At 48.4% G+C, this 19,676-nt stretch overlaps 1 protein-coding gene across 1 annotated transcript in view; it reads right to left on the bottom strand.

Moving 5' to 3' along the window:
• ARHGAP44 (Rho GTPase activating protein 44) overlaps positions 1 to 19,676 on the bottom strand; it is a 153,051-nt gene that overhangs the window by 36,638 nt on the left and 96,737 nt on the right. The window contains exons 3-8 of the mRNA XM_077834025.1: positions 17,436 to 17,540; positions 16,298 to 16,374; positions 15,346 to 15,457; positions 14,107 to 14,183; positions 8,119 to 8,236; positions 629 to 709 (exon numbers count right to left, since the gene is read on the bottom strand). Of these exons, the coding sequence (XP_077690151.1) occupies positions 629 to 709; positions 8,119 to 8,236; positions 14,107 to 14,183; positions 15,346 to 15,457; positions 16,298 to 16,374; positions 17,436 to 17,540 (570 nt within the window). The remainder of the gene's footprint in view (positions 1 to 628; positions 710 to 8,118; positions 8,237 to 14,106; positions 14,184 to 15,345; positions 15,458 to 16,297; positions 16,375 to 17,435; positions 17,541 to 19,676) is intronic.

Here is a 19,676-nt window from a genome sequence, read left to right as displayed (position 1 = left end):
AGAGCTGCCCACTGGGCGCACATCAAGGGATAAAAGCTTTGCAGGTTCTCTTTAGGTGCCCATTGCATTCAACAAGTGTCCCATGGGTACTTTGTAAGGGTACTGCCTGTGGAATTCCTGAAGCAGGTTTGTCCAGGAGGTTGTTCTCCACACAAGTGCCATAGAGGGGGTTCAGCAGTTTCATTGAGTAGGGAGGAAGGAAAGCAGAGTTAGATAGCACAGCAGGTTAGGGCCAGCACCCCGTTTTTGAACATCTGGGTTCAAATCCTGCTGGTGTCACAAGTGAAATGGTTGGGTCTTTGCTGGGTCTCTGTAAAATTAGCACAGCTGGCAGCTTCTGCTCACAAGAGACCCAGGACTACGGGAACATCAGGTGGGGTGTGTGTGGTTGTTTGCAAATCTAGATTATGTGACACAGCTGCATTTGTCAGAAGCATGCACAGAAGCTACTGGATCTATTGGCTCCACATTTCCAGGGGTATATTCCTGCCCCTGCCCCCCAATTTAATATTTCCCACCCCCATCCCTCCAACCCCCGCTCCCCCAAAGTCCAGTGGTAAACAGAACATGTGAGCCCAGGGAATGGAGACCCCCACCAAGGAGCTAAATGCTACCATCAGAAATATACCTTCAACAGCTCAGCATCTGAGCCTCTCCAATTGGCAATCTTAGGATGGTCAGTGATGCCCTGTGTGTGGCCCTTGTTGGTCTTGTGGGAAGAGGAAGAAGAGCAATTTGGTTGTTTTATTGTCACATCATGAATTTTGTTAAACACGAATGGCAAACAGTTGAAGTGCAAACGTAAGAGAAAAGTGTGGGGGACACGCCCCTCTCGTTTCGCTGGGACAGGAAAGTGTGTTTTAAAAAAGTAGAAAATATCTGAAAGTTAACAAGGGGATATGGCAAAGGGGACTTTGGGCATAACTCTGTGTGTGTAAGTTCCGTTATCCTAAAGGAACGCGTGAGGACAACAAAGGGGAATGGTCAGGACATGGGGAGATGGGTGCAGAGAGGGCATGGGAGGAGCAGCTGGAGTCAGAACCAGACATGGGGATGGAGAGTCAAGGCATGGAGACAAGAATGGAGATGGGCATGGAGGCAGAGACGGAGCCGATGACAGTGAAGGTCGAAAACGGGGTGGATGTGCAAGGAGAGGAGGTGGTGAAGGTGGAGATGGAAACAGCCTTTTTCTGAGAAAAATCCATTTGCTTCTCCCACCTGCAGAACAGTGGATCCTGGACCTTGTATCAGGCTGGGGGACAACATGGGGAAACTTCCTTACCAAGGCTCACTAACTGTGGCGAATGAGTCAGTGCCCTGTAAAGAGTGAGGTTCTGAGGATCTGCTGGTGGTGGCAGAATGGGATAACTCTTCACCTCTGAAGATCTGGGTTCAAACCCTGCACTAACCATAGTTCACACATGGAGGTCTGGTTCTTTTTGGAAGGGCTCAGGGGGAATTGTCTCACTCGAGCCCCTGCCTGTCCACATTATGAAGCCACTGCACAAAATGCAATAATTCAGAACAAGTGCCAGTCTCTGTTCATGAGAGACCTTGGCGCAGGTGTATTTGCAGAGGTCCAGGATAGCAGGGGGAGGGAGGGCTGCAGTGCACTAGCAGAGCTGTGAGGGAGACCCTGGACTGGAATAGCAGAGGGGGGTGCAGGTCAGGATTCATGTGGGTGGGTGGAAAGTTTTAACAGCCCCTGCCCAGACTATGCCAGGCAAGGACCAGTGGCATGATTCGCTCCCACTTATTTGTGCTATATTTACTTACAGGTTTTAAAAAAGCAAGACATTTCATGAGGTTTTATTGCCCCCATCTCAAGAATGGCAGTCACCACTAACCCTTTCCTGGATCCTACCCCCCTGCCATGTCAGGACAGTCAACAGGAGGCTATTGCCTTGTGACTTAGCTGTAATGTATGGTTCTCCTTTTCACTACAAACACCCTTTGCCGTGTTATGACTGATCCCGAATGGAGAAGGCCAATTGACCTGGTTGATTTCAGATATTGTGGAGAATCCTTTTTTAAATAAGCTCTAGGATAGTTATGCCAGCAACAAACTAAAACAGCAGTATAAGTAAATGACATTTCTCCCCAACCTATATTTGTAATAAACATTTCCTGGATGGCTTTGCCTACGGACACTCGTGGCTAAGTGGCAATGCGCCCTGCCTTCCAGCTTCAGGTCGGACACACACAAATCCCTAATGAAAATAAAGCAGACCTTTGGCCATAAACACAAGCCGGGGGTGGAAACAGGGCATGTGAGGGTACGCAAGGCAGTTGGGCTTTTATGGTTGTGTGTTAGGGATAATCAGGAACAGCCCTCTGTGTCTTTACTTCATCATTGTAGCTCCACCCTGACTCAAACAAAGCTCAGCACATGGATGGATAGATTAGACAGACAGACAGAAGTGTCATTCCACTATGGCAGACAAAATATTGCAAAATTCATTGCTTTTGCACATTCAGACAAGTGCCCCTTATCCCGCCAATATGCATGCGCTTAACTTTATAGCGGAAGTAATCCCACCAATTTCAATGGCTCCTCATCATAGTGAAGTTAAACAGATGCATGAGTGTTTGCAGGATTGGGGCCATAGTCATGTTAATGCAGAAAACCATGTTTAAGTAACAATGCTACTAATTCAGCTCCCTACCGGTACAATTCTTAGGCTGAGAGAGGAGAAGCAGGTCACTGACTATTTCAAAGCCTTTCAAGAGACAAACTTTAGAATGAATCTAACCACACCCAGAAATGACAAACTAGTGTTAAGTGTTGAAAGGAGCATGAAAGTCTATGCCAATGTCAATTCTGATACTCAGCTCAAAAAACGGACTTTATATGGAATAAAATAAATTTACCCTGCACAACAGGAGCTTTGGAGGAGAAGAAAAGAAGAATAGACCCATGCACAAAAACCCTGGATGCAAAGCTGTAAACACACACACACACACACACACACTCTCTCTCTCTCTCTCTCTCCCCCCCTTCCCTCTCTTTTGAGATTATGATTAGCCACCAGTCTGCAACAAACTGTTCCTAAGCAGGATGGTTTGAAGCAGCGTCTGATTAGTCAAATGCCGCGTGTTCCCTAAGGGATGCATTGCATGTAACCTAAATGTGCTACTTTTTTCGCTCTCTGTTTGGTTATTTTTGTCTGAGTGGTTCATTAAATATATACAGCCCATTATTGCTCAAACCAGTAATGGGCAGCACTTATTCAGTAAAGTACCTCTATGTTGGAGCGGGAAGGTACAATTTCTAGCTCAAGCAGACATACTCACACTACCTCTGATCGAGACAGCGCACTAAAAACAGAAGCATAGCTGTGGCAGCACGAGGAGCTAGCCACCCGAGCAGGTACCAAAGGTCTCGGACACGACTGTCTCGGGGCGGCTAGCCCCTCCTGCGTGTTGTGCAGCTGTGGCTACATTTTATTTTTAGCACGCCATCTTAATCAGAGTTAGTGAGGGTACGTCTCCTTGAGTTGGGAATTACGCCTGCAGCTCAAAGCTTGGACATACCTTAAGACTCTTTCATAGTTTGTAATATGCTGTATTCTTGTAGCCATGTTGGTCCCAGGATATTAGACAGACAAGGTGGGGGAGGTAATATCTTTTATTGGACCAACTTCTGTCATCTGCGTAAGCTTTATACAGGGTAAACCAGATTTATTTAGGGTTTGGACCCCATTGGGAGTTGGGCATCTGAGTGTTAAAGACAGGCACGCTTCTGTAAGCTGCTCTTAGTTAAGCCTACAGCTGTTAGGGGACGTGGTTCAGATCTGGGTCTGGGTTTGCACCAGGCTAGCGGGTCTGGCTCAAACCAGGCAGGGCACTGAAGTCCTAAGCTGACAAGGCAGGAAAGCAGGGGCATAAGTAGTCTTGGTACACCAGTTGGCAACCCCCAGGGGGTTTCTGGGATCCAACCCGTCACAGTGACATTTCTCATAAAAATGTTTAAAACATTTTGACCAGCTGTAGTATATTATATATCAAATTAAATATACACCTAGTGAGTTGCAAATTGCTTGTACTCAGAAAAGATACTTTAGAACTGGAAAAGGTGCAGAGAAGGACAACAAAAATGGTTAGGGGTATGGAACAGCTGCCATATGAATAGAGATGAAAAAGACTGGGACTTTTCAGCTTGGAAAAGAGACGACTAAGGGGGGATATGATCATAGAATCATAGAAACATTAGGTTGGAAGAGACCTCAGGAGGTCATCTAGTCCAACCCCCTGCTCAAAGCAGGACCAACACCAGCTAAATCATCCCAGCCAGGGCTTTACCAAACCAGGCCTTAAAAACCTCTAAGAATGGCTTCCACCACCTCCCTAGGTAACCTATTCCAGTGCTTCACCATCGCCTAGTGAAATAATGTTTCCTAATATCCAGCCTAGACCTCCCTCACTGCAACTTGAGACCATTGCTCCTTGTTCTATCATCTGCCACCACTGAAAACAGCCTAGCTCCATCCTCTTTAGAACCCCCCCTTCAGGTAGTTGAAGGCTGCTATCAAATCCCCCCTTACTCTTCTCTTCTGCAGACTAAATAAACCCAGTTCCCTCAGCCTTTCCTCATAAATCATGTGCCCCACCCCCTATCATTTTTGTTGCCCTCCGCTGGACTCTCTCCAATTTGTCCACATCCCTTCTGTAGTGGGGGGCCCAAAACTGGACGCAATACTCCAGATGTGGCCTCACCAGTGCCAAACAGAGGGGAATAATCACTTCCTTCGATCTGCTGGCAATGCTCCTACTAATGCAGCCCAATATGCCGTTAGCCTTCTCGGTAACAAGGGCACACTGTTGTCTCATATCCAGCTTCTCATCCACTGTAATCCCCAGGTCCTTTTCTGCAGAACTGCCGCTTAGACAGCCAGTCCCCAGCCTGTAGCAGTGCATGGGATTCTTCCGTCCTAAGTGCAGGACTTTGCACTTGTCCTTGTTGAACCTCATCAGATTTCTTTTGGCCCAGTCCTCCAATTTGTCTAGGTCACTCTGGACCCTATCCCTACACTCCAGTGTATCTACCTCTCCCACCAGCTTAGCGTCATCCACGAACTTGCTGAGGGTGCAATCCATCCCATCATCCAGATCATTAATAAAGATGTTGAACAAAACTGGCCCCAGGACCAACCCCTGGGGCACTCTGCTTGATACCGGCTGCCAACTAGATGCAAAGCCGTTGATCACTACCCATTGAGCCCGACGATCTAGCCAACTTCTTTAACTTACTGGCAAGAATACTGTGGGAGACCGTTACCAAAAGCTTTGTAACGGTCTCCCACAGTATTCTTGCCAGTCAAGATACATCACGTCCACCGTTTTCCCCTGATCCATAGAGCCAGTTATCTTATCATAGAAGGCAATCAGATTGGTCAGGCATGACTTGCCCTTGGTGAATCCATGTTGACTGTTCCTGATCATCTTCCTCTCCTCCAAGTGCTTCAAAATGGATTCCTTGAGGACCTGCTCCATGATTTTTCTGGGGACTGAGGTGAGGCTGTAGTTCCCCAGATTCTCCTTCTTCCCTTTTTTTAAAGATGGGCACTATATTTGCCTTTTACCGATCATCTGGGACCTCCCCAGATCTCCACGAGTTTTCAAAGATAATGGCCAATGGCTCTGCAATCACATCTGCCAATTCCCTCAGAACCCTCAGATCCGGATCCATGGACTTGTGCTTGTCCAGCTTTTCTAAATAATCCTTAACGTGTTCTTTCACCACTGAGGGCTGCTCACCTCTTCCTCATACTGTACTGCCCAGTGCAGCAGTCTGGGAGCTGACCTTGTCTGTGAAGACCAAGGCAAAAAAAGCATTGAGTACTTCAGCTTTTTCCATATTGTCTGTCACTAGGTTGCCTCCCCCATTCAGTAAAGGTCCCACACTTTCCCTGACCTTCTTCTTGTTGCTAACATACCTGTAGAAACATTTCTTGTTACCCCTCACATCCCTTGCTAGCTACAACTCAATTGTGCTTTGGCCTTCCAGATTACATCCCTGCATGCTCGAACAATATATTTATACTCCTCCCTAGTCATCTGTCCAAGTTTCCTCTTCTTGTGAGCTTCCTTTTTGTGTTTATGATAGAGGTCTATAAAATCATGACTGGTGTGGAAAAAATGAAAAAGGAAATGTTATTTACCACTTCACATAACAGGGGAACAGGAACAGGGGTTGCCCAATAAAATCAATAGGCAGCAGGTTTAAAACAAACAAAAGGAAATACTTCTTTCTACAATGCTTAGTCCACCTGTGGAACTTGTTGCCAGGATGGTCAAGGATGCAACTTCGTGCTCTGGGTCTGCCTAGCCTCTGTTTGCCAGAATTGGGACTGTATGACAGGGGATGGATCACTCAATAATTGCCCTGTTCTGTTCATTCCCTCTGAAGCACCTGGCATCAGCCACTATCAGAAGACAGGATACTGGGCTAGATGGACCACTGGTTTGACTCAGTATGGCTGTTCTTACGGAGTAGTCTGTTAGACTGGTTTGGAGTTCCTGAATACGTACAGTCACATCCTATAAAACCACATGAGTTAGTGCACAAACAGGTAGGGAATAGATTTTCAAGAGAGCTCAGTGCTTAAAGGTGCTTTAGGTGCTTAAATGGAATGGCCAGATTTCGGAAGTACTCACAAAAACTGGCTCCAGCTGTGGGAGCTAAGCACTTTTTAAAATCTAGCTCAAAATATACATACTAATACTTTGAAATCTTAAGCAGAAGGCAACAGAGAAGCACAAAGCAACTTACAATAGTAGGTCTTTCATAGCACCCTTAATCAGTAAATCACAAAGCAATTTACAAAGGAGGTCAGTATTATTTCCATTATACAGATGGGGAAACTGAAGCATAGGGAGGCAAAGTGACTTGTCCAAGGTCACCCAGCAGGCCCTCAGCAGAGCCAGGAATAGAACCTATGTCTTCTGAGCTCCAGTCTAGTGCTCTCCCACTACGCAACACGATCTCCCTCTTCATGAGGGAAGTCCCACATTATGCTAAGAGGCAAACTGTCATTTATTTCTATTTAGTAGAAGATGTTTGGGTATCAGAATCTGTATTTTACAGATGGGGAAACTGAGGCACAAAGCAGGGGTGTGATTTGGCCAGTCTCTCACAACCAGTCTGCAGCAGAGAAGAGCCCACGACCCAGATCTGCTAACTCTTGGTCCTATGCTCTAATCACTAAACCGTGCCTCCTCTTGCACGTCAGTATATTAGGGTTCAACATACTACCGGTGCTGAATTTTGCAACAGTCCCCTGCCATAGTCCCCTAGGATGGAGGATACCTGGAAGAGTTTGCTTTGCAGCCCCAAACACTGCCAGATGGAGCTGGGATGTGGGAGGGCAAAGGGAGGAGAGGACATCCTTTCTTCAGTCATTGGTTTTCATCCACACTGGCTTATCAAACGAACAAACTGGAGGAAAGTGCTGGTTACCTCTTGGGGCTTGGGCACTTCACATACTGTGCTACTGCGGCTCACAATGCAATACCACACCCTGGCACCTGCTAATTATCTGGGCATGACACGGGAGGGCAGAAGCTGCTCACCAGCTCTCAGAGTTGTTAGCTTAGAGTTCTCCCCAACCTGGGGGAGGAGAGGGTCAGGGAGAGCCCACCTCAAACTGTGTGAGATCAAGGCAGAGAGGGTCAGGAAGCAGGTATGCCCTTAGGCTGTATGGGAGGCAGGGGGAAGGTGAAGGAAGCGAGTGGGGGGGGTCTCTCCCCAGGCTGCAGAGGATAGGTCTCACGTGGTGTAGCAGGAGGGTGATTGAGGGGCTCTGAAGTGGTGAGAGAGACAGGTTTCCTCTCCCTGCACCAGCAACTCCTCCTGGCAAAGGGTGAGGATTCCTGGCAGGGCTGTGGCAGGGAGCCTGAGACAAAGGCCGCTGACGCTGCCTATTGGGCGCGGGGGGTCGACGGGGACTTCTGGGAACAGCAGGCCTTCATTGGCGTCACTCTCCCACACCTGTGCCCTGCTTGCCAGCATAGGCCTGCAACTCCCAGCCCCGAATTCCCCAACCCATATAAACCTTCTCCCATTCACTGGGCGTTGATGGACTGCACAGCTGTGAGATAAGAGAGAGTGAGAAGTACCCTGCAAATCTCCACTCTGTTCGCCGCCTCCTCCATCTCTTCCCTGAGAGCATCCGCTTTGGCACCCAACGGCTGCAGGTTGCTTGACAAACCTGACGACTTCGCCGACTGCTGCCACCTGAGAGGGGACGCAATGGAACTGGCGTCAGCAACGGATGGAAGAGCTGCCTGGCAAAGGGAACAGCCATGCAAGGGGCTCAACCATGTAGGCTTAGGTGCATCCTGACCGTAACCACTTAGCTCAAGATGGCATGTGGCAGACAGGGACCTGTGGTCTCCGTGGCCCGCCCCGGTACATTAAAAAGCCAGGTGGCTCCTCTCTGCTCCAGTATGTGCCAGTTAGGCCTGGCATGAGGTCAGTTAACATACTGGCTATTCTCTGGCCCGCCAGCAATGAGGGCCGAGTTACTTCTCAAAGGAGTTGAGCAAGTGATGTGTCCCAGAGGTTGGGTTGACCCAGCCTGAAAACAATCTCCTAGAGGATACAGGAGATTTAAATTAACCTTTCAATATTGTTTCAAAGAAAAAGCAGTTTCTAAAAGGCAAAAATCAGAGATTTCATAGATTCACAGCCAGAAGGGGCCATTCTGATCATCTAGTCTGACCTCCTGCATGATACAGGCCATGCAACTTTCCTGATGTAGATACCTATAGACTATTTTCAAATCACCCCTAACCTGCTCTTTGTTAGCTAAATAGATTGAGTTCCTTGAGTCTATCACTATAAGGTCTATTTTCCAATCCTTTAACATTCTTACGGCTCTTCTCTGAACCCTCTCCAATTTATCAGCATCATCCTTGAATTGTGGGCACCAGAACTGGATACAATATTCCACGAGCAGCTGCGCTGGTACCAAATATGGAGGTGATATAACCTCCCTACTCCTACTCAAGATTCTCCTGCATACATACCCAAGGGTCGCATTAGCCCTTTTTGACAGTGTTACAGTTTGGGCACATGTGCAGCTGACTATCCACCCTGACCCCTAAGTCTTCTTCAGAGTCCCTGCTTCCCAGGATAGAGTCCCCCATCCTGTACCTATGGCCCGCATTCTTTGTTCCTAAATATAGGACCTTCCATTTGGCTGTACCACATTATTTGCTTGCACCCAGTTTACCAAGAGATTCTGGTCTCCTCGCATCAGTGACCTGTCCTCTTCATTGTCCACCCCTCCCCCAATCTGCATGTCACCAGCAAACTTTATCATGAACGATTTTATATGTTCCGACAAGTCATTAATAAAAATATTAAAACAGCGCAAGGCCAAGAACTGATCCTTGTGGGATTCCAGTAGAAATGGAGCCACTTGATGACGATTCCCCATTTACAGTTACATTTTGAGACTTATCAGTTAACCAGTTTTTAATCCATTTAACGTACGCCATACACACGCTAGGCTCTTAATGAAAATGTCAAGCCATACCAAGTCCATTGCCACACAGAAGTCTGGGGCCATGTCTACATTCAGCACAGCTACGGCATTGTATTTATGCTGCTGGTGCACTATAGTGTGGATGCGTCTATGGTGACAGAAGGGTTTTTTTTCTCGCTGTAGGTAATCCACCTCTCCGAGCGGTAGCAGCTAGGTTGACAGAAGCATTCTTCCACTGATCCAGCACATCTACATCCGAGCTTACGTCAGCATAGCTATGGAGCACCTGCAACACAGCTATGCTGATCAAAATTTTAAAGGTCGACTAGTCCTAAGTATCAACACTATTACTAAGGATTTGATTCGGTCACAGAGGTCACGGATTCTGAGACTTTCTGGGACTTCTTCTGCAGCAGCAGGGCTGGAGCAGCTGTCAGCCCTGGGCCCATCAAAGCAGCAACCCCAGGGCTTAAGCAGAAGATGTGTCAGCACTCCTGGGGTTGGAGCAGTGGTGGTCAGCCCATGCTGCAGGAGCACCTGCAGGGCCAGAGCAGTTGGCTGGAGGTTGGCCCTGGGACTGAAACAGCTGCAGGGGTTGGATCAGCCCCCCTGGGGCTGGAGCAGCTGCCTGAGGTCAGCCCCTGGCAGTGCGCCCCCGCAGGGTATTTTTGGTAAAAGGCAGGGAGAGGTCATGGGCTTCTGTGATTTTTTGTTTATCGCCTGTGACCTGCCCCTGACTTTACTAAAAATACCTGTGATAAAGGTGACAGTTCAGGTTAAGATTCTATCAACCCAACTTGTAATCTCATCAAAAAATGCTCTGAAGTTAGTTTGACAAGATCTATTTTCCATAAGCCCATATCGATCAGCATTTATTACATTCACCTCTTTTAATTCTTAATGAATCAAGTCCTGTATCAACCATTCTATTATTTCGCCTCAGATCAATGTCCAGCTGACAGTCCCGCACCCCTCTGACGAGTTGCAATCTAAGCCACCATCTACATGGCCAAGGACGCAAAAGGATCATCATCAAGAGATATTTGCAAAGAAAGAGCTCTGGCAAGCCAGAATTTCACCATCGACAGGCAGAAGAACAGAATGGGAGATGTACTAGCAGGCTACCCTTGGGAGCAAGGTCTCCGAAGTCGTCTGTCTATGGAGAGAGAAGCTGCATGCAGCCTCTCACCCTACAGTAACTCCTCACTTAATGTAGTCCCGGTTATTCGTTGTTATGTTGCTGATCAATTAGAGAATGTGCTTGTTCAAAGTTGTGCAATGCTCCCTCATAACGTTGTTTGGCAGCCGCCTGATTTGTCCACTGCTTGCAGAAAGAGCAGCCCGAGCTGGTGGGGGCTTGGAACGAGGGTGGGCCGGCAGCTCCCCCATCAGCTCCCCGCTCCCCTAAGTTCCCTGTGGGGCAGCCGCCCAGCAGGCTATCAACTGCTGGACAGTTCAGCTGTCCCTCCCTGCACCTCCGTGTGCAGCTCCTACCCTCTGCCTTGGAGCTGCTCCTGGGAGCCTCCTGCTTGCTGTGCAGGGAGGGAAAGAGGGATGCTAATGTCAGGGGGTCCCCTGCCCCCCACTCCTTTACCCCATCTCCACAGAGCAGGGCGGGGGACGGCACACACGACATGACAGGGCTCAGGACAGAGAGAGCTTTCAGACAGCACCTGCTGTCTCAACTTGCTGATCTACTTAAAAAGACAGGTTTCAGAGTAGCAGCCGTGTTAGTCTGTATCCGCAAAAAGGAAAGGAGGACTTGTGGCACCTTAGAGACTAACAAATTTATTTGAGCATAAGCTTTCGTGAGCTACAGCTCACTTCATCGGATGCATGCAGTGGAAAATACAGTGGGGAGATTTATATACACAGAGAACATGAAACAATGGGTGTTACCATACTCACTGTAACGACAGTGATCACATAAGGTGAGCTATTACCAGCAGGAGAGCGAGTGGGGAGGGAAAAACCTTTTGTAGTGATAATCAAGGTGGGCCATTTCCAGCAGTTGACAAGAACTTCTGAGGAATAGCGGGGCGGTGGGGGAATAAACATGGGGAAATAGTTTTACTTTGTGTAATGACCCATCCACTCCCAGTCTTTATTCAAGCCTAAGTTAATTGTATCCAGTTTGCAAATTAATTCCAATTCAGCAGTCTCTCGTTGGAGTCTGTTTTTGAAGTTTTTTTGTTGAAGAATTGCCACTTTTAGGTCTGTAAAAAGGCAGTGTACTTAGAGTGGGGTCAGAGTACTTAAAGGGGCAATGCGCATCTCTCTCTCTCACACACACGGTGTGTGTCTCTGTCTCTCTCTGTCATGCAATCTCCCCTCCCTCCATTCATGCTGTCTTGTAGAGTGAGGCTACATTAACAACGTGTTACTCTTGAGGGCTCAGCCGAGTGCTTGTTCATCATTTAGCAGAAAGGCATTCCCTGAGAAATATCTCACCCTGGATTCACTTAACATCGTTTCACTTAAAGTAGCATTTTTCAAGAACATAACTACAACGTTAAATGAAGAGTTATTGTATTTCTATGCTGTTCAGGTTCTTCCACCACCCACATCACCTTAGTAGCTGAGCACCTTCCCGTGGTACATTAAGTGACGTGACTGACGCCTGTCACATGTGGTTTGTTCTCTCTCTCACCCTCCCCTCCCCCCCCATGGGAGAATTGTGGGGCTTTGTTGTGGTACGGTCTTGTTTTGGGGTTTGCCTGTTTATATGTACACACTGCTCTGTCTTTACATTGCAGAAGGCAGGCAGAAGTGCACTGGACATTTGGAACTGAAGGTGGAGAGGTTTGTGATGGTCCTTAGTTCTTTGTCCTAGTTCGTTCTAGATCTGGTGGAGGTTCCAGGGACGCTCTGGACTATTCCAGCACGTTTCAAAAACATCTAGTTTGAAATAAAAATAAAACTATGATAGGCTGGGGTGGGAGGTTCCAGAGAAGAGTCTGAAGAGAAAGATCCCGTTTTGGAAAGGAGGATTTAAAAAAAAAAAAAAAAAAAAAAAAAAAGTTTTCACATTTTCCTGTAGCCCCCTGAACAAAACCTTCTCACCAGCCTGCTCGTCTGATGGACAGCAAACAGAAAGTGACCTGATCAGGATCACTGAAAGCTGGGTAGGGAACAAGCCTTTCTATTTGCTTTGCGATGTGCCTAGCACACCTCTCAGGGCGACAATAAATAACAACCTGCATAAAAGGGGAACAATAAACTACAATTTGTTAAAAAATATTGCATTCTTAATAATGGACAGCATTTGCAAATAACGTACCGGAGTAATTTTTTTAAATAGGATTTTTTATGTGGTTAGCATCCTTTTAAAATCCAGCCACATCAAATTTCTCATCACCCTGCTCTCTTTTCATTTAAAAAAAAAAAGTTGAAAAAGAATCACCTCCGGAAAACTCCAGACTCAGGCAAAATGTGTTTCTGCTCATAGTATAACCTCCTGGAAAGCTAGGTTTCTGATGGAACATGCTGGCCCATCCACACCTCTGGCTGTGCTAGCTAGGGCTTAGCAACGCTCCAATAAAGCGGTAGGAGTCTACTTTGCGACGAATCCCTGCCTGGCTATGCAAGGCCTCACCAAAATGGAGAAGAACCAGACTTGTGCAACAAACAAATAATGCCGTTTTGAAGACAGCAAGGAAAGGAATCTGCATATTTTTCAGATGGAAACTGAAATGCTGGCTCATTGCTTAACCTGACTCCAGGGCATTTGCTGGTGGCCTGACATGGACCCATTGACTGCACCTGTCATTCACCGGGACAGATCGACAGCCCCTGCCAGGTACTCCTAGTGGTTATAACACACGGTGGTGGCAGGACAGCTGGGCACGGCTAGTGCATTGGAATGATGCATGTGAACACACCCAACGCTAATGGAGACTCCAAAGCAACCTTCTCAACTGTTCTACAAATTAAGATGAAGTAAATAGACACATAAAAATAAACTCCTCAGTAGAGTGATCATGATGGAAAATCGATACTAACTGGTCCTAAGTAAAGTGGAATCCCCCACACCATACTTCCCTGTAGGCGTCTTTAGACAGAAAATCAAAAATACTCTGTGTGGTAAAAGCTGAGCCAGGCTGATGGGACGGATTCAGGCTGGATCTGATAGATTTAACGGCAGAGACTGACCAGTCAATGCATCCTGATTGTTTTATTTAGCTCTGGAGGCCTAGATAGAATGAGGTGGTGAGCGTCTCAGTCCTCTGTCACCTCACCAAATCCACCGATAGGCACGGCACCCATTGGGGCACCTGCTTGGCTCTCTCAGCCGATGGGCCAAGGAGTGAATGGGTGACACAGACTGAAACACATGGTCATTGTGGGCCAAGACTGAGGCCCAGTGGTGGGGTGACATGGAAGAAATGTGCACCACTGCTGCCTAAACTATCCATGCTGTCTGGACAAACAAAGCACTTCTCGCTTCGGAGCTGTCAATCCACTGCTCTGAAATCAGCCGTAATTCACTCGGGAACATTTCTTAAAAACTACAGAAGTTGCTTCGAAAATCATTTTTCCAAAGTCATTGAACGAGGAAAACCGGCTGGGCAGCAAAGCCAGCTGCAGGGAGACCGACCGAGACGATGCTTCCTACCTTGTCCGTGAGGAATCCATGTCCAGGACTAATTTTGCTAAATGCTTCCTCTGTTTTTGGATATTTGGGATTTCCACCTGCAGCAAGGAGACAAAACACCACAGCTGGAGCGCGGGCTGCCGCTGTCAACCGCCCAGAACAGGTGCTCCCAACCTCGTGGGGCGACTGCACCTGTCCACAAGGGAAGACCTTTGCCGCCCCAGCCACTGCTCAGTGCCTCCCGTTCAATTGGTCACACATTGACCCCCAATGCGGGCAGCCTGCCAGTCATGGTGAGACTGGAATGCTCATGGGAGGCTCTGCCACTGGGGTCTGCCCCCACTCGGAAAAGTGAGACAATGAAATCAGAGTAAAACAGGTTCCCAGTTCTATGCTCTATTCACCGTTCATTTGTTGGAATGGGTCTTTGGGATGCAGAACCCTTGCAGAAGAACAGCGCAGATGCACTGTAGAATCAGGGGCATTTTGCATGCGTCTGTCTGCCTGGCTTGCCGGAGATGTAAAGCCACAGTAGCAGCCGCATTTCACTGAGCAGCCCAGGCTCCCTGGCAGAGCACAGGGGAGCACTTGCAAAAATGCCCTGAATTAACAATTACAAAAAGGGCAAGTTGAAGGCCCCTGTCCCTCACCCCCATAACTGTGACCTAAGGCTGCCTAGAACAGCACAAGTGCCTTTGCAGACCAGGAAGGCGAGATGGGCAGTGTCAGCACACAGAGACCCAGCACAAAGGCTTGTTGTTCCAGGCCTGATCTGTAATTCATTCCATGCATGGGATGCCCATTGAAGCCACCAAGAGTTCTGTATATGCTAGGCTCTTAGGATCGGGCTGCAAGGTAGAGATGGGGAGCCTAGATCCCTCATCAAAAAGCCCTTTGGAGAATGTGTACCACTAGCTGGGAACCCCAGCCTAGGACACAAGGAAGAATCCTAATGAGCGGCAGTGAAAAAAAGTGAACAGAATGTTGGGAATCATTAGGAAAGGGATAGATAATAAGACAGAAAATATCGTATTGCCTCTATATAAATCCACGGTATGCCCACATCTTGAATACTGAGGGCAGATGTAGTCACCCCATCTCAAAAAAGCGTGTGGAACCCCACCCTGAAAGGCACCGCTGAAGGGGAGTGACTCCATTCAGCAGAGCTCATCACCGCTGCTCCATGCACCGGCCAGAGGGGTCGGTGTCGCACACCTTGCCAGCCCTGCTGCTGGCTCTCAGTGCCTCGATCCCCCTTACCTCAGCTAGCACAAACAGAGGCTCGATCACATCCCGTTCTACTTCCAGCTCGAAATGGATGAGCTCCTGGGCTAGTTTATCCTCCGCCTCGCCGCATAGTTTGAGCATCTTCCTGCAGAAGGGAAGAGATGGGAGAGACACGGCGTGAAAACCCAACCCCAGTGCCCCCCCACCCCATGTGCACTCACACGAGCTGTGCAACTGAGACATTAAGAAGTGCAACTTGGCGGCTTGTGCACCACAGGGATGGGACTGGACGCAAGGGCGCTCGCTGACATTTTCTGCGTGAATGCACTGGCCTGCAGACAAAGGTATGGCAGGATGAGAGCGAGGCCTTGTGCCACACACCTCAGCCAGCTCTGGGGCAGGGGGTGAAGGGCAGCAATACCCAATAGGGGTGTCATTCATGGTCTTCAGTGTAGATGGTTAAGGGTCACCCGACAGGCGTCCCTGGGGGTTGAGGGAGTGGAGGACACCCTGTGTGACTGGGGGTAGAAAGACAGGACAGGAGGCAGCATCCCTTCTAGGAAGGTTGTAGAGACACCCAAGGGTGTACCATGACCTGTCAGGGGGTGGGTCAGCAGGGTGGGAGCAGGAAGAGCCATGGCCTGCAGGTTTCTGGGACTCTAGTCTCCCTCTGCAGGTATGGTTGCCCCTTCGAAGCCTGCTGGAGGGGAGAAGAGCCTAGCCAGAGGCTGTCCCCCTCTGCCCCACCCCCCCATCAAGGGGGGGCAGTGGGACTGGACAGGGAGTGAGCAGAAACAGCCCATGAGGGCGCTGCTCGCCTGCCGCTCATCAACCCCCGTACTGCAGCCAGGAGAAGCCTGGGGAGCCAGCCTGCTTTGCTAGCATTTCACACCCACTTTGCAAGGCTGTCAGCCATGAGGCAAGTAGTCAGGAAGGGGAGAGCCTGGAGCATGCAGTGGACCACAGTCTACTTAGAGCTTCTTACCCCAGTAGAGAGTCGTCCCCTAAAATGGCGGAGCCTTCCGTTAAGCACTGGGCCAGTGTCGTCAAAGGTAACTTTTTCTGCAAAGGAAGCATGGTGGGCATGAATGACTGTCCAACGGAGAGCAGGATTCTCACATGGCCTGCAATCTGAGATTCAATTCTAATGCCACCTCTAGGTGGACAGGGAGGGGCTGGGCTACAGAGACCAGGACTGGTTTGGGGGGTGCGTGCCCATTCCTGGTGAAAGGGTCTCTCAGCTCCCTGCCTTGGCCTGGCTGGTTAGCAGGCCAGTGAGGAGCCCACACAGCCTGAAGGCTGCAGGACAAGACAACTGCTCGCATCTTAAACGGTGCAGCAAAGACGTATGAAAGAACCAGCCCCCAGCCAACGCCCCCATGACCCCGGCACCCTGGGGATGTGTGAGCTGGGACCGAGCACTGAGGTTCATGGTCCAGGCCCAGCCCTACGGGGAGCACTAATGCTGCCGATGCATTACCCAACAGGCTCTGGTTTAGTACCTAAATCTGACCTCCGACCCCATGCTCTGCAGGGATGTGGCTGCCCATGGTCACACAGCTGCCATGGGAGGGAAGCGCCCCCCACAGGAAGGCGAGAGAGCTGCAGGCAAAGCTCCCGAGCCCTCATCCTGCCCCAAACACACACAGGTTTAGCAGAGAGCAGGCAATGGAGGAGAACAGGCTAGTCCCGGTGACGTTTGACAGGAGGAAGCTCTGCTGATGGCATTTCACTTCTGCTTCACTCAGCATTCTCCCTCCCACTCTCTCTGGCCTGCGTCCCTGACGCCGGTGGAGAAAAAGCAAAGATGAAGTCAGTCTGCAATCACACAGCAGAGAGCGGCAGCTTGACACGCAGGCAGAGCTCGGCAGGGATTCACACCCAGCTGAATGATTTAATACACACACACCCTATGGGCCAGATACATTCCAACGCATGCTGTGCGACCCCTCCCCGCACAGCCAACTTAAGGTCATAGAAATATATGGAGGATTGATTCATTTACACATGCATTAAGAAGACTTTTCAGTTTTCTACAGACTCCCTCTAGAGCCTGAGCCCTGACACATCCCGTGCTTAACATCTGGCTGCTTACAACCCAAATTCTTAACTCAGCCACTTACTGAGCGCTTGTCAGCATCCACGCCTTGCTGCCCCTGCAGACAGGCTGTCAGTTTCTTGTGAGTGCTGTGGGAGACCTGCTTCACCAACTCCAACCGCTTTTCCACCTGCAGATGGACGGACACAGTTGGCCACACATCAAAGCAACAGCCGCCAGCGCACCAGCTGTGAAAAACAATCCGAGGACAGCTGTCCCTTCCCCACCTGTCCCTCGTCCCACAGACAGAACGTTGCCCCTTGAAGCCCGCCGCCGTGACCCTGAGCACAGCTCCCCGCTTCAAAGAAAGAGACTGCACTAGACCTTATGAAGTCGTATGTCCCGTTGTTCCTTACGAGATACATGGTGCAGCATCGGTGCCATAACGTGCACCGAGAGCAGCTTTTGCGGGGGTTTTGTGCAAGGAAATTGTAAGCAGGATTGAGAATTGGGCTCACTGCTGCTGCTCCTGGTTACACATTTACTTCCTAAGGGGGTATTTATTGATGCACAGTCATTCGCAGACTGTATTGTTCAGTTCATTCACACAAATTAATGCAACCTTTTAATAATATAGGAAATAAGTGTTCAGGGATAAGACAGAACATTCCATGTAACTTACATCGGACATTTATATAGTATTTTAATCCTAATGGATCCCAAAACACTGCTACAGGCTGTACAGAGAGGGATCACTTAGCACTCATGGAAATGCAGCCACCTCTGGAGTAGAGCCCAGCACCTGTGTAACACCACACAATCCCTATTGTATCATTTAGGACAGGAGAGGGAAGTTTAGATAATCAGAATGTAGTTTCCCAAAACAGAATTTGGCCATGACATGAGGAATCCGTTACTGTTTGGGCTCTTAATAAAGGGTGATTAACCTTTGGAACAAACTGTCAAGGAAAGTGATGGACTCTCCAGCTCCTGGAGTCTTCACATCCAGAGTGGATGCTCTGGTCAGACACAAGTTTTTGGACTCTTAGCCTTGTGCTATCCAGGAGGCCAGACTCGATGGTTTAATGGTCCCTCAAAATCTATGAATCTAAATGACCACAAGAGGTGACAACCTCTATACTACGCCTCATCCAGAAGATGGCGTGACTGCCCAGATTCCGGAACAGCTGAGATGAGAGAGGCAGAGGAGAGACCATGGTGACAGAACTATGTAGAGAGATCAGGTAAAAGACTGGGAGACGTTGCCAGTGCTTACTCTCTGCTCTTCTATTCCACGACAACACCTCTATCATCTCACTTGTGTGTGAATTTCCACACAGGTTTGTATTTGAAGCAGATACTGTTGGAAGGGGGGCAATGGGAGCAAACACCTGACAAACAACACATTCACTTTAAATATTTCTCTGATCCAAAAAGCTATGCCTCCTAGAAAGGAAGGGAACCCCAACAAACTAAAGGCAGTCCCAGAGAATTTGAATCGCATCCCTGGGTCCCCCATTAGCAACTCCAGGGCAGCATTTGCTATCTAGCTCAGATCCAGATAGGGCTCCTGTTACCACAGAAACAAGGCCCTTCACTTTCAGTTTGCATTTGGTTTCAAATTTCCCAGAAATGTATCAGTGTTTATTATGAAATTTTAAAAAAAACAGGTTAAAATCAGTGCAAAAAATTAACTTCACAGTTTTCTGGGTAAATATCGGGGTTGATACAGAGAGAGAGAAGAGAAGAGAGTATAAAAGAGAGAAAAGTCAGTGTATTGAAAGTAAAAGCAATTTAATGCTGTGGTTTATTTAGTAACATGTACATTAACAGTACATACAAATACGCACGCTCATGCCTCTGTGTGTGTGTCTTCCGCTACACTGCCTTAGTTTAATAGACAGCCTCACATTTGCACACAGACTAACTTATTATTAACATGAACATCTGCCTACTAAAAACAATGAGGAGTCCAGTGGAAGCTTAAAGACTAACAGATTTATTTGGGCATAAACTTTCGTGGGTAAAAAAACCCCAAGCCCAAATAAATCTGTTAGTTTTTAAGGTGCCACCGGACTCCTCGTTGATTTTGTGGATACAGACTAACACGGTGACCCCTCCGATATCTGCCTAATGTAATACATGGGGTTACAGCTTGTGCTCTTTGTTCCCCAGGAGAGGCAGGTGAGGCTATGGAGCTTTCTGTTTCTCCCAATATCTTGCTGGGGAGCAGCTGAGAGTCAAGCTGAAGACTGGCATGTGAGGCCCCGGCTCGGACACACTGAAAACGTTATCTGAACACTCAGCAAGGTAATTTACTAAATAT

The sequence above is a fragment of the Eretmochelys imbricata genome, chromosome 14 (assembly GCF_965152235.1).
Source record: "Eretmochelys imbricata isolate rEreImb1 chromosome 14, rEreImb1.hap1, whole genome shotgun sequence".
NCBI lineage: Eukaryota > Metazoa > Chordata > Testudines > Cheloniidae > Eretmochelys > Eretmochelys imbricata.
Note: the sequence above shows the minus strand (reverse complement) of the source record. Positions and strands in the feature narration are given on the sequence as shown.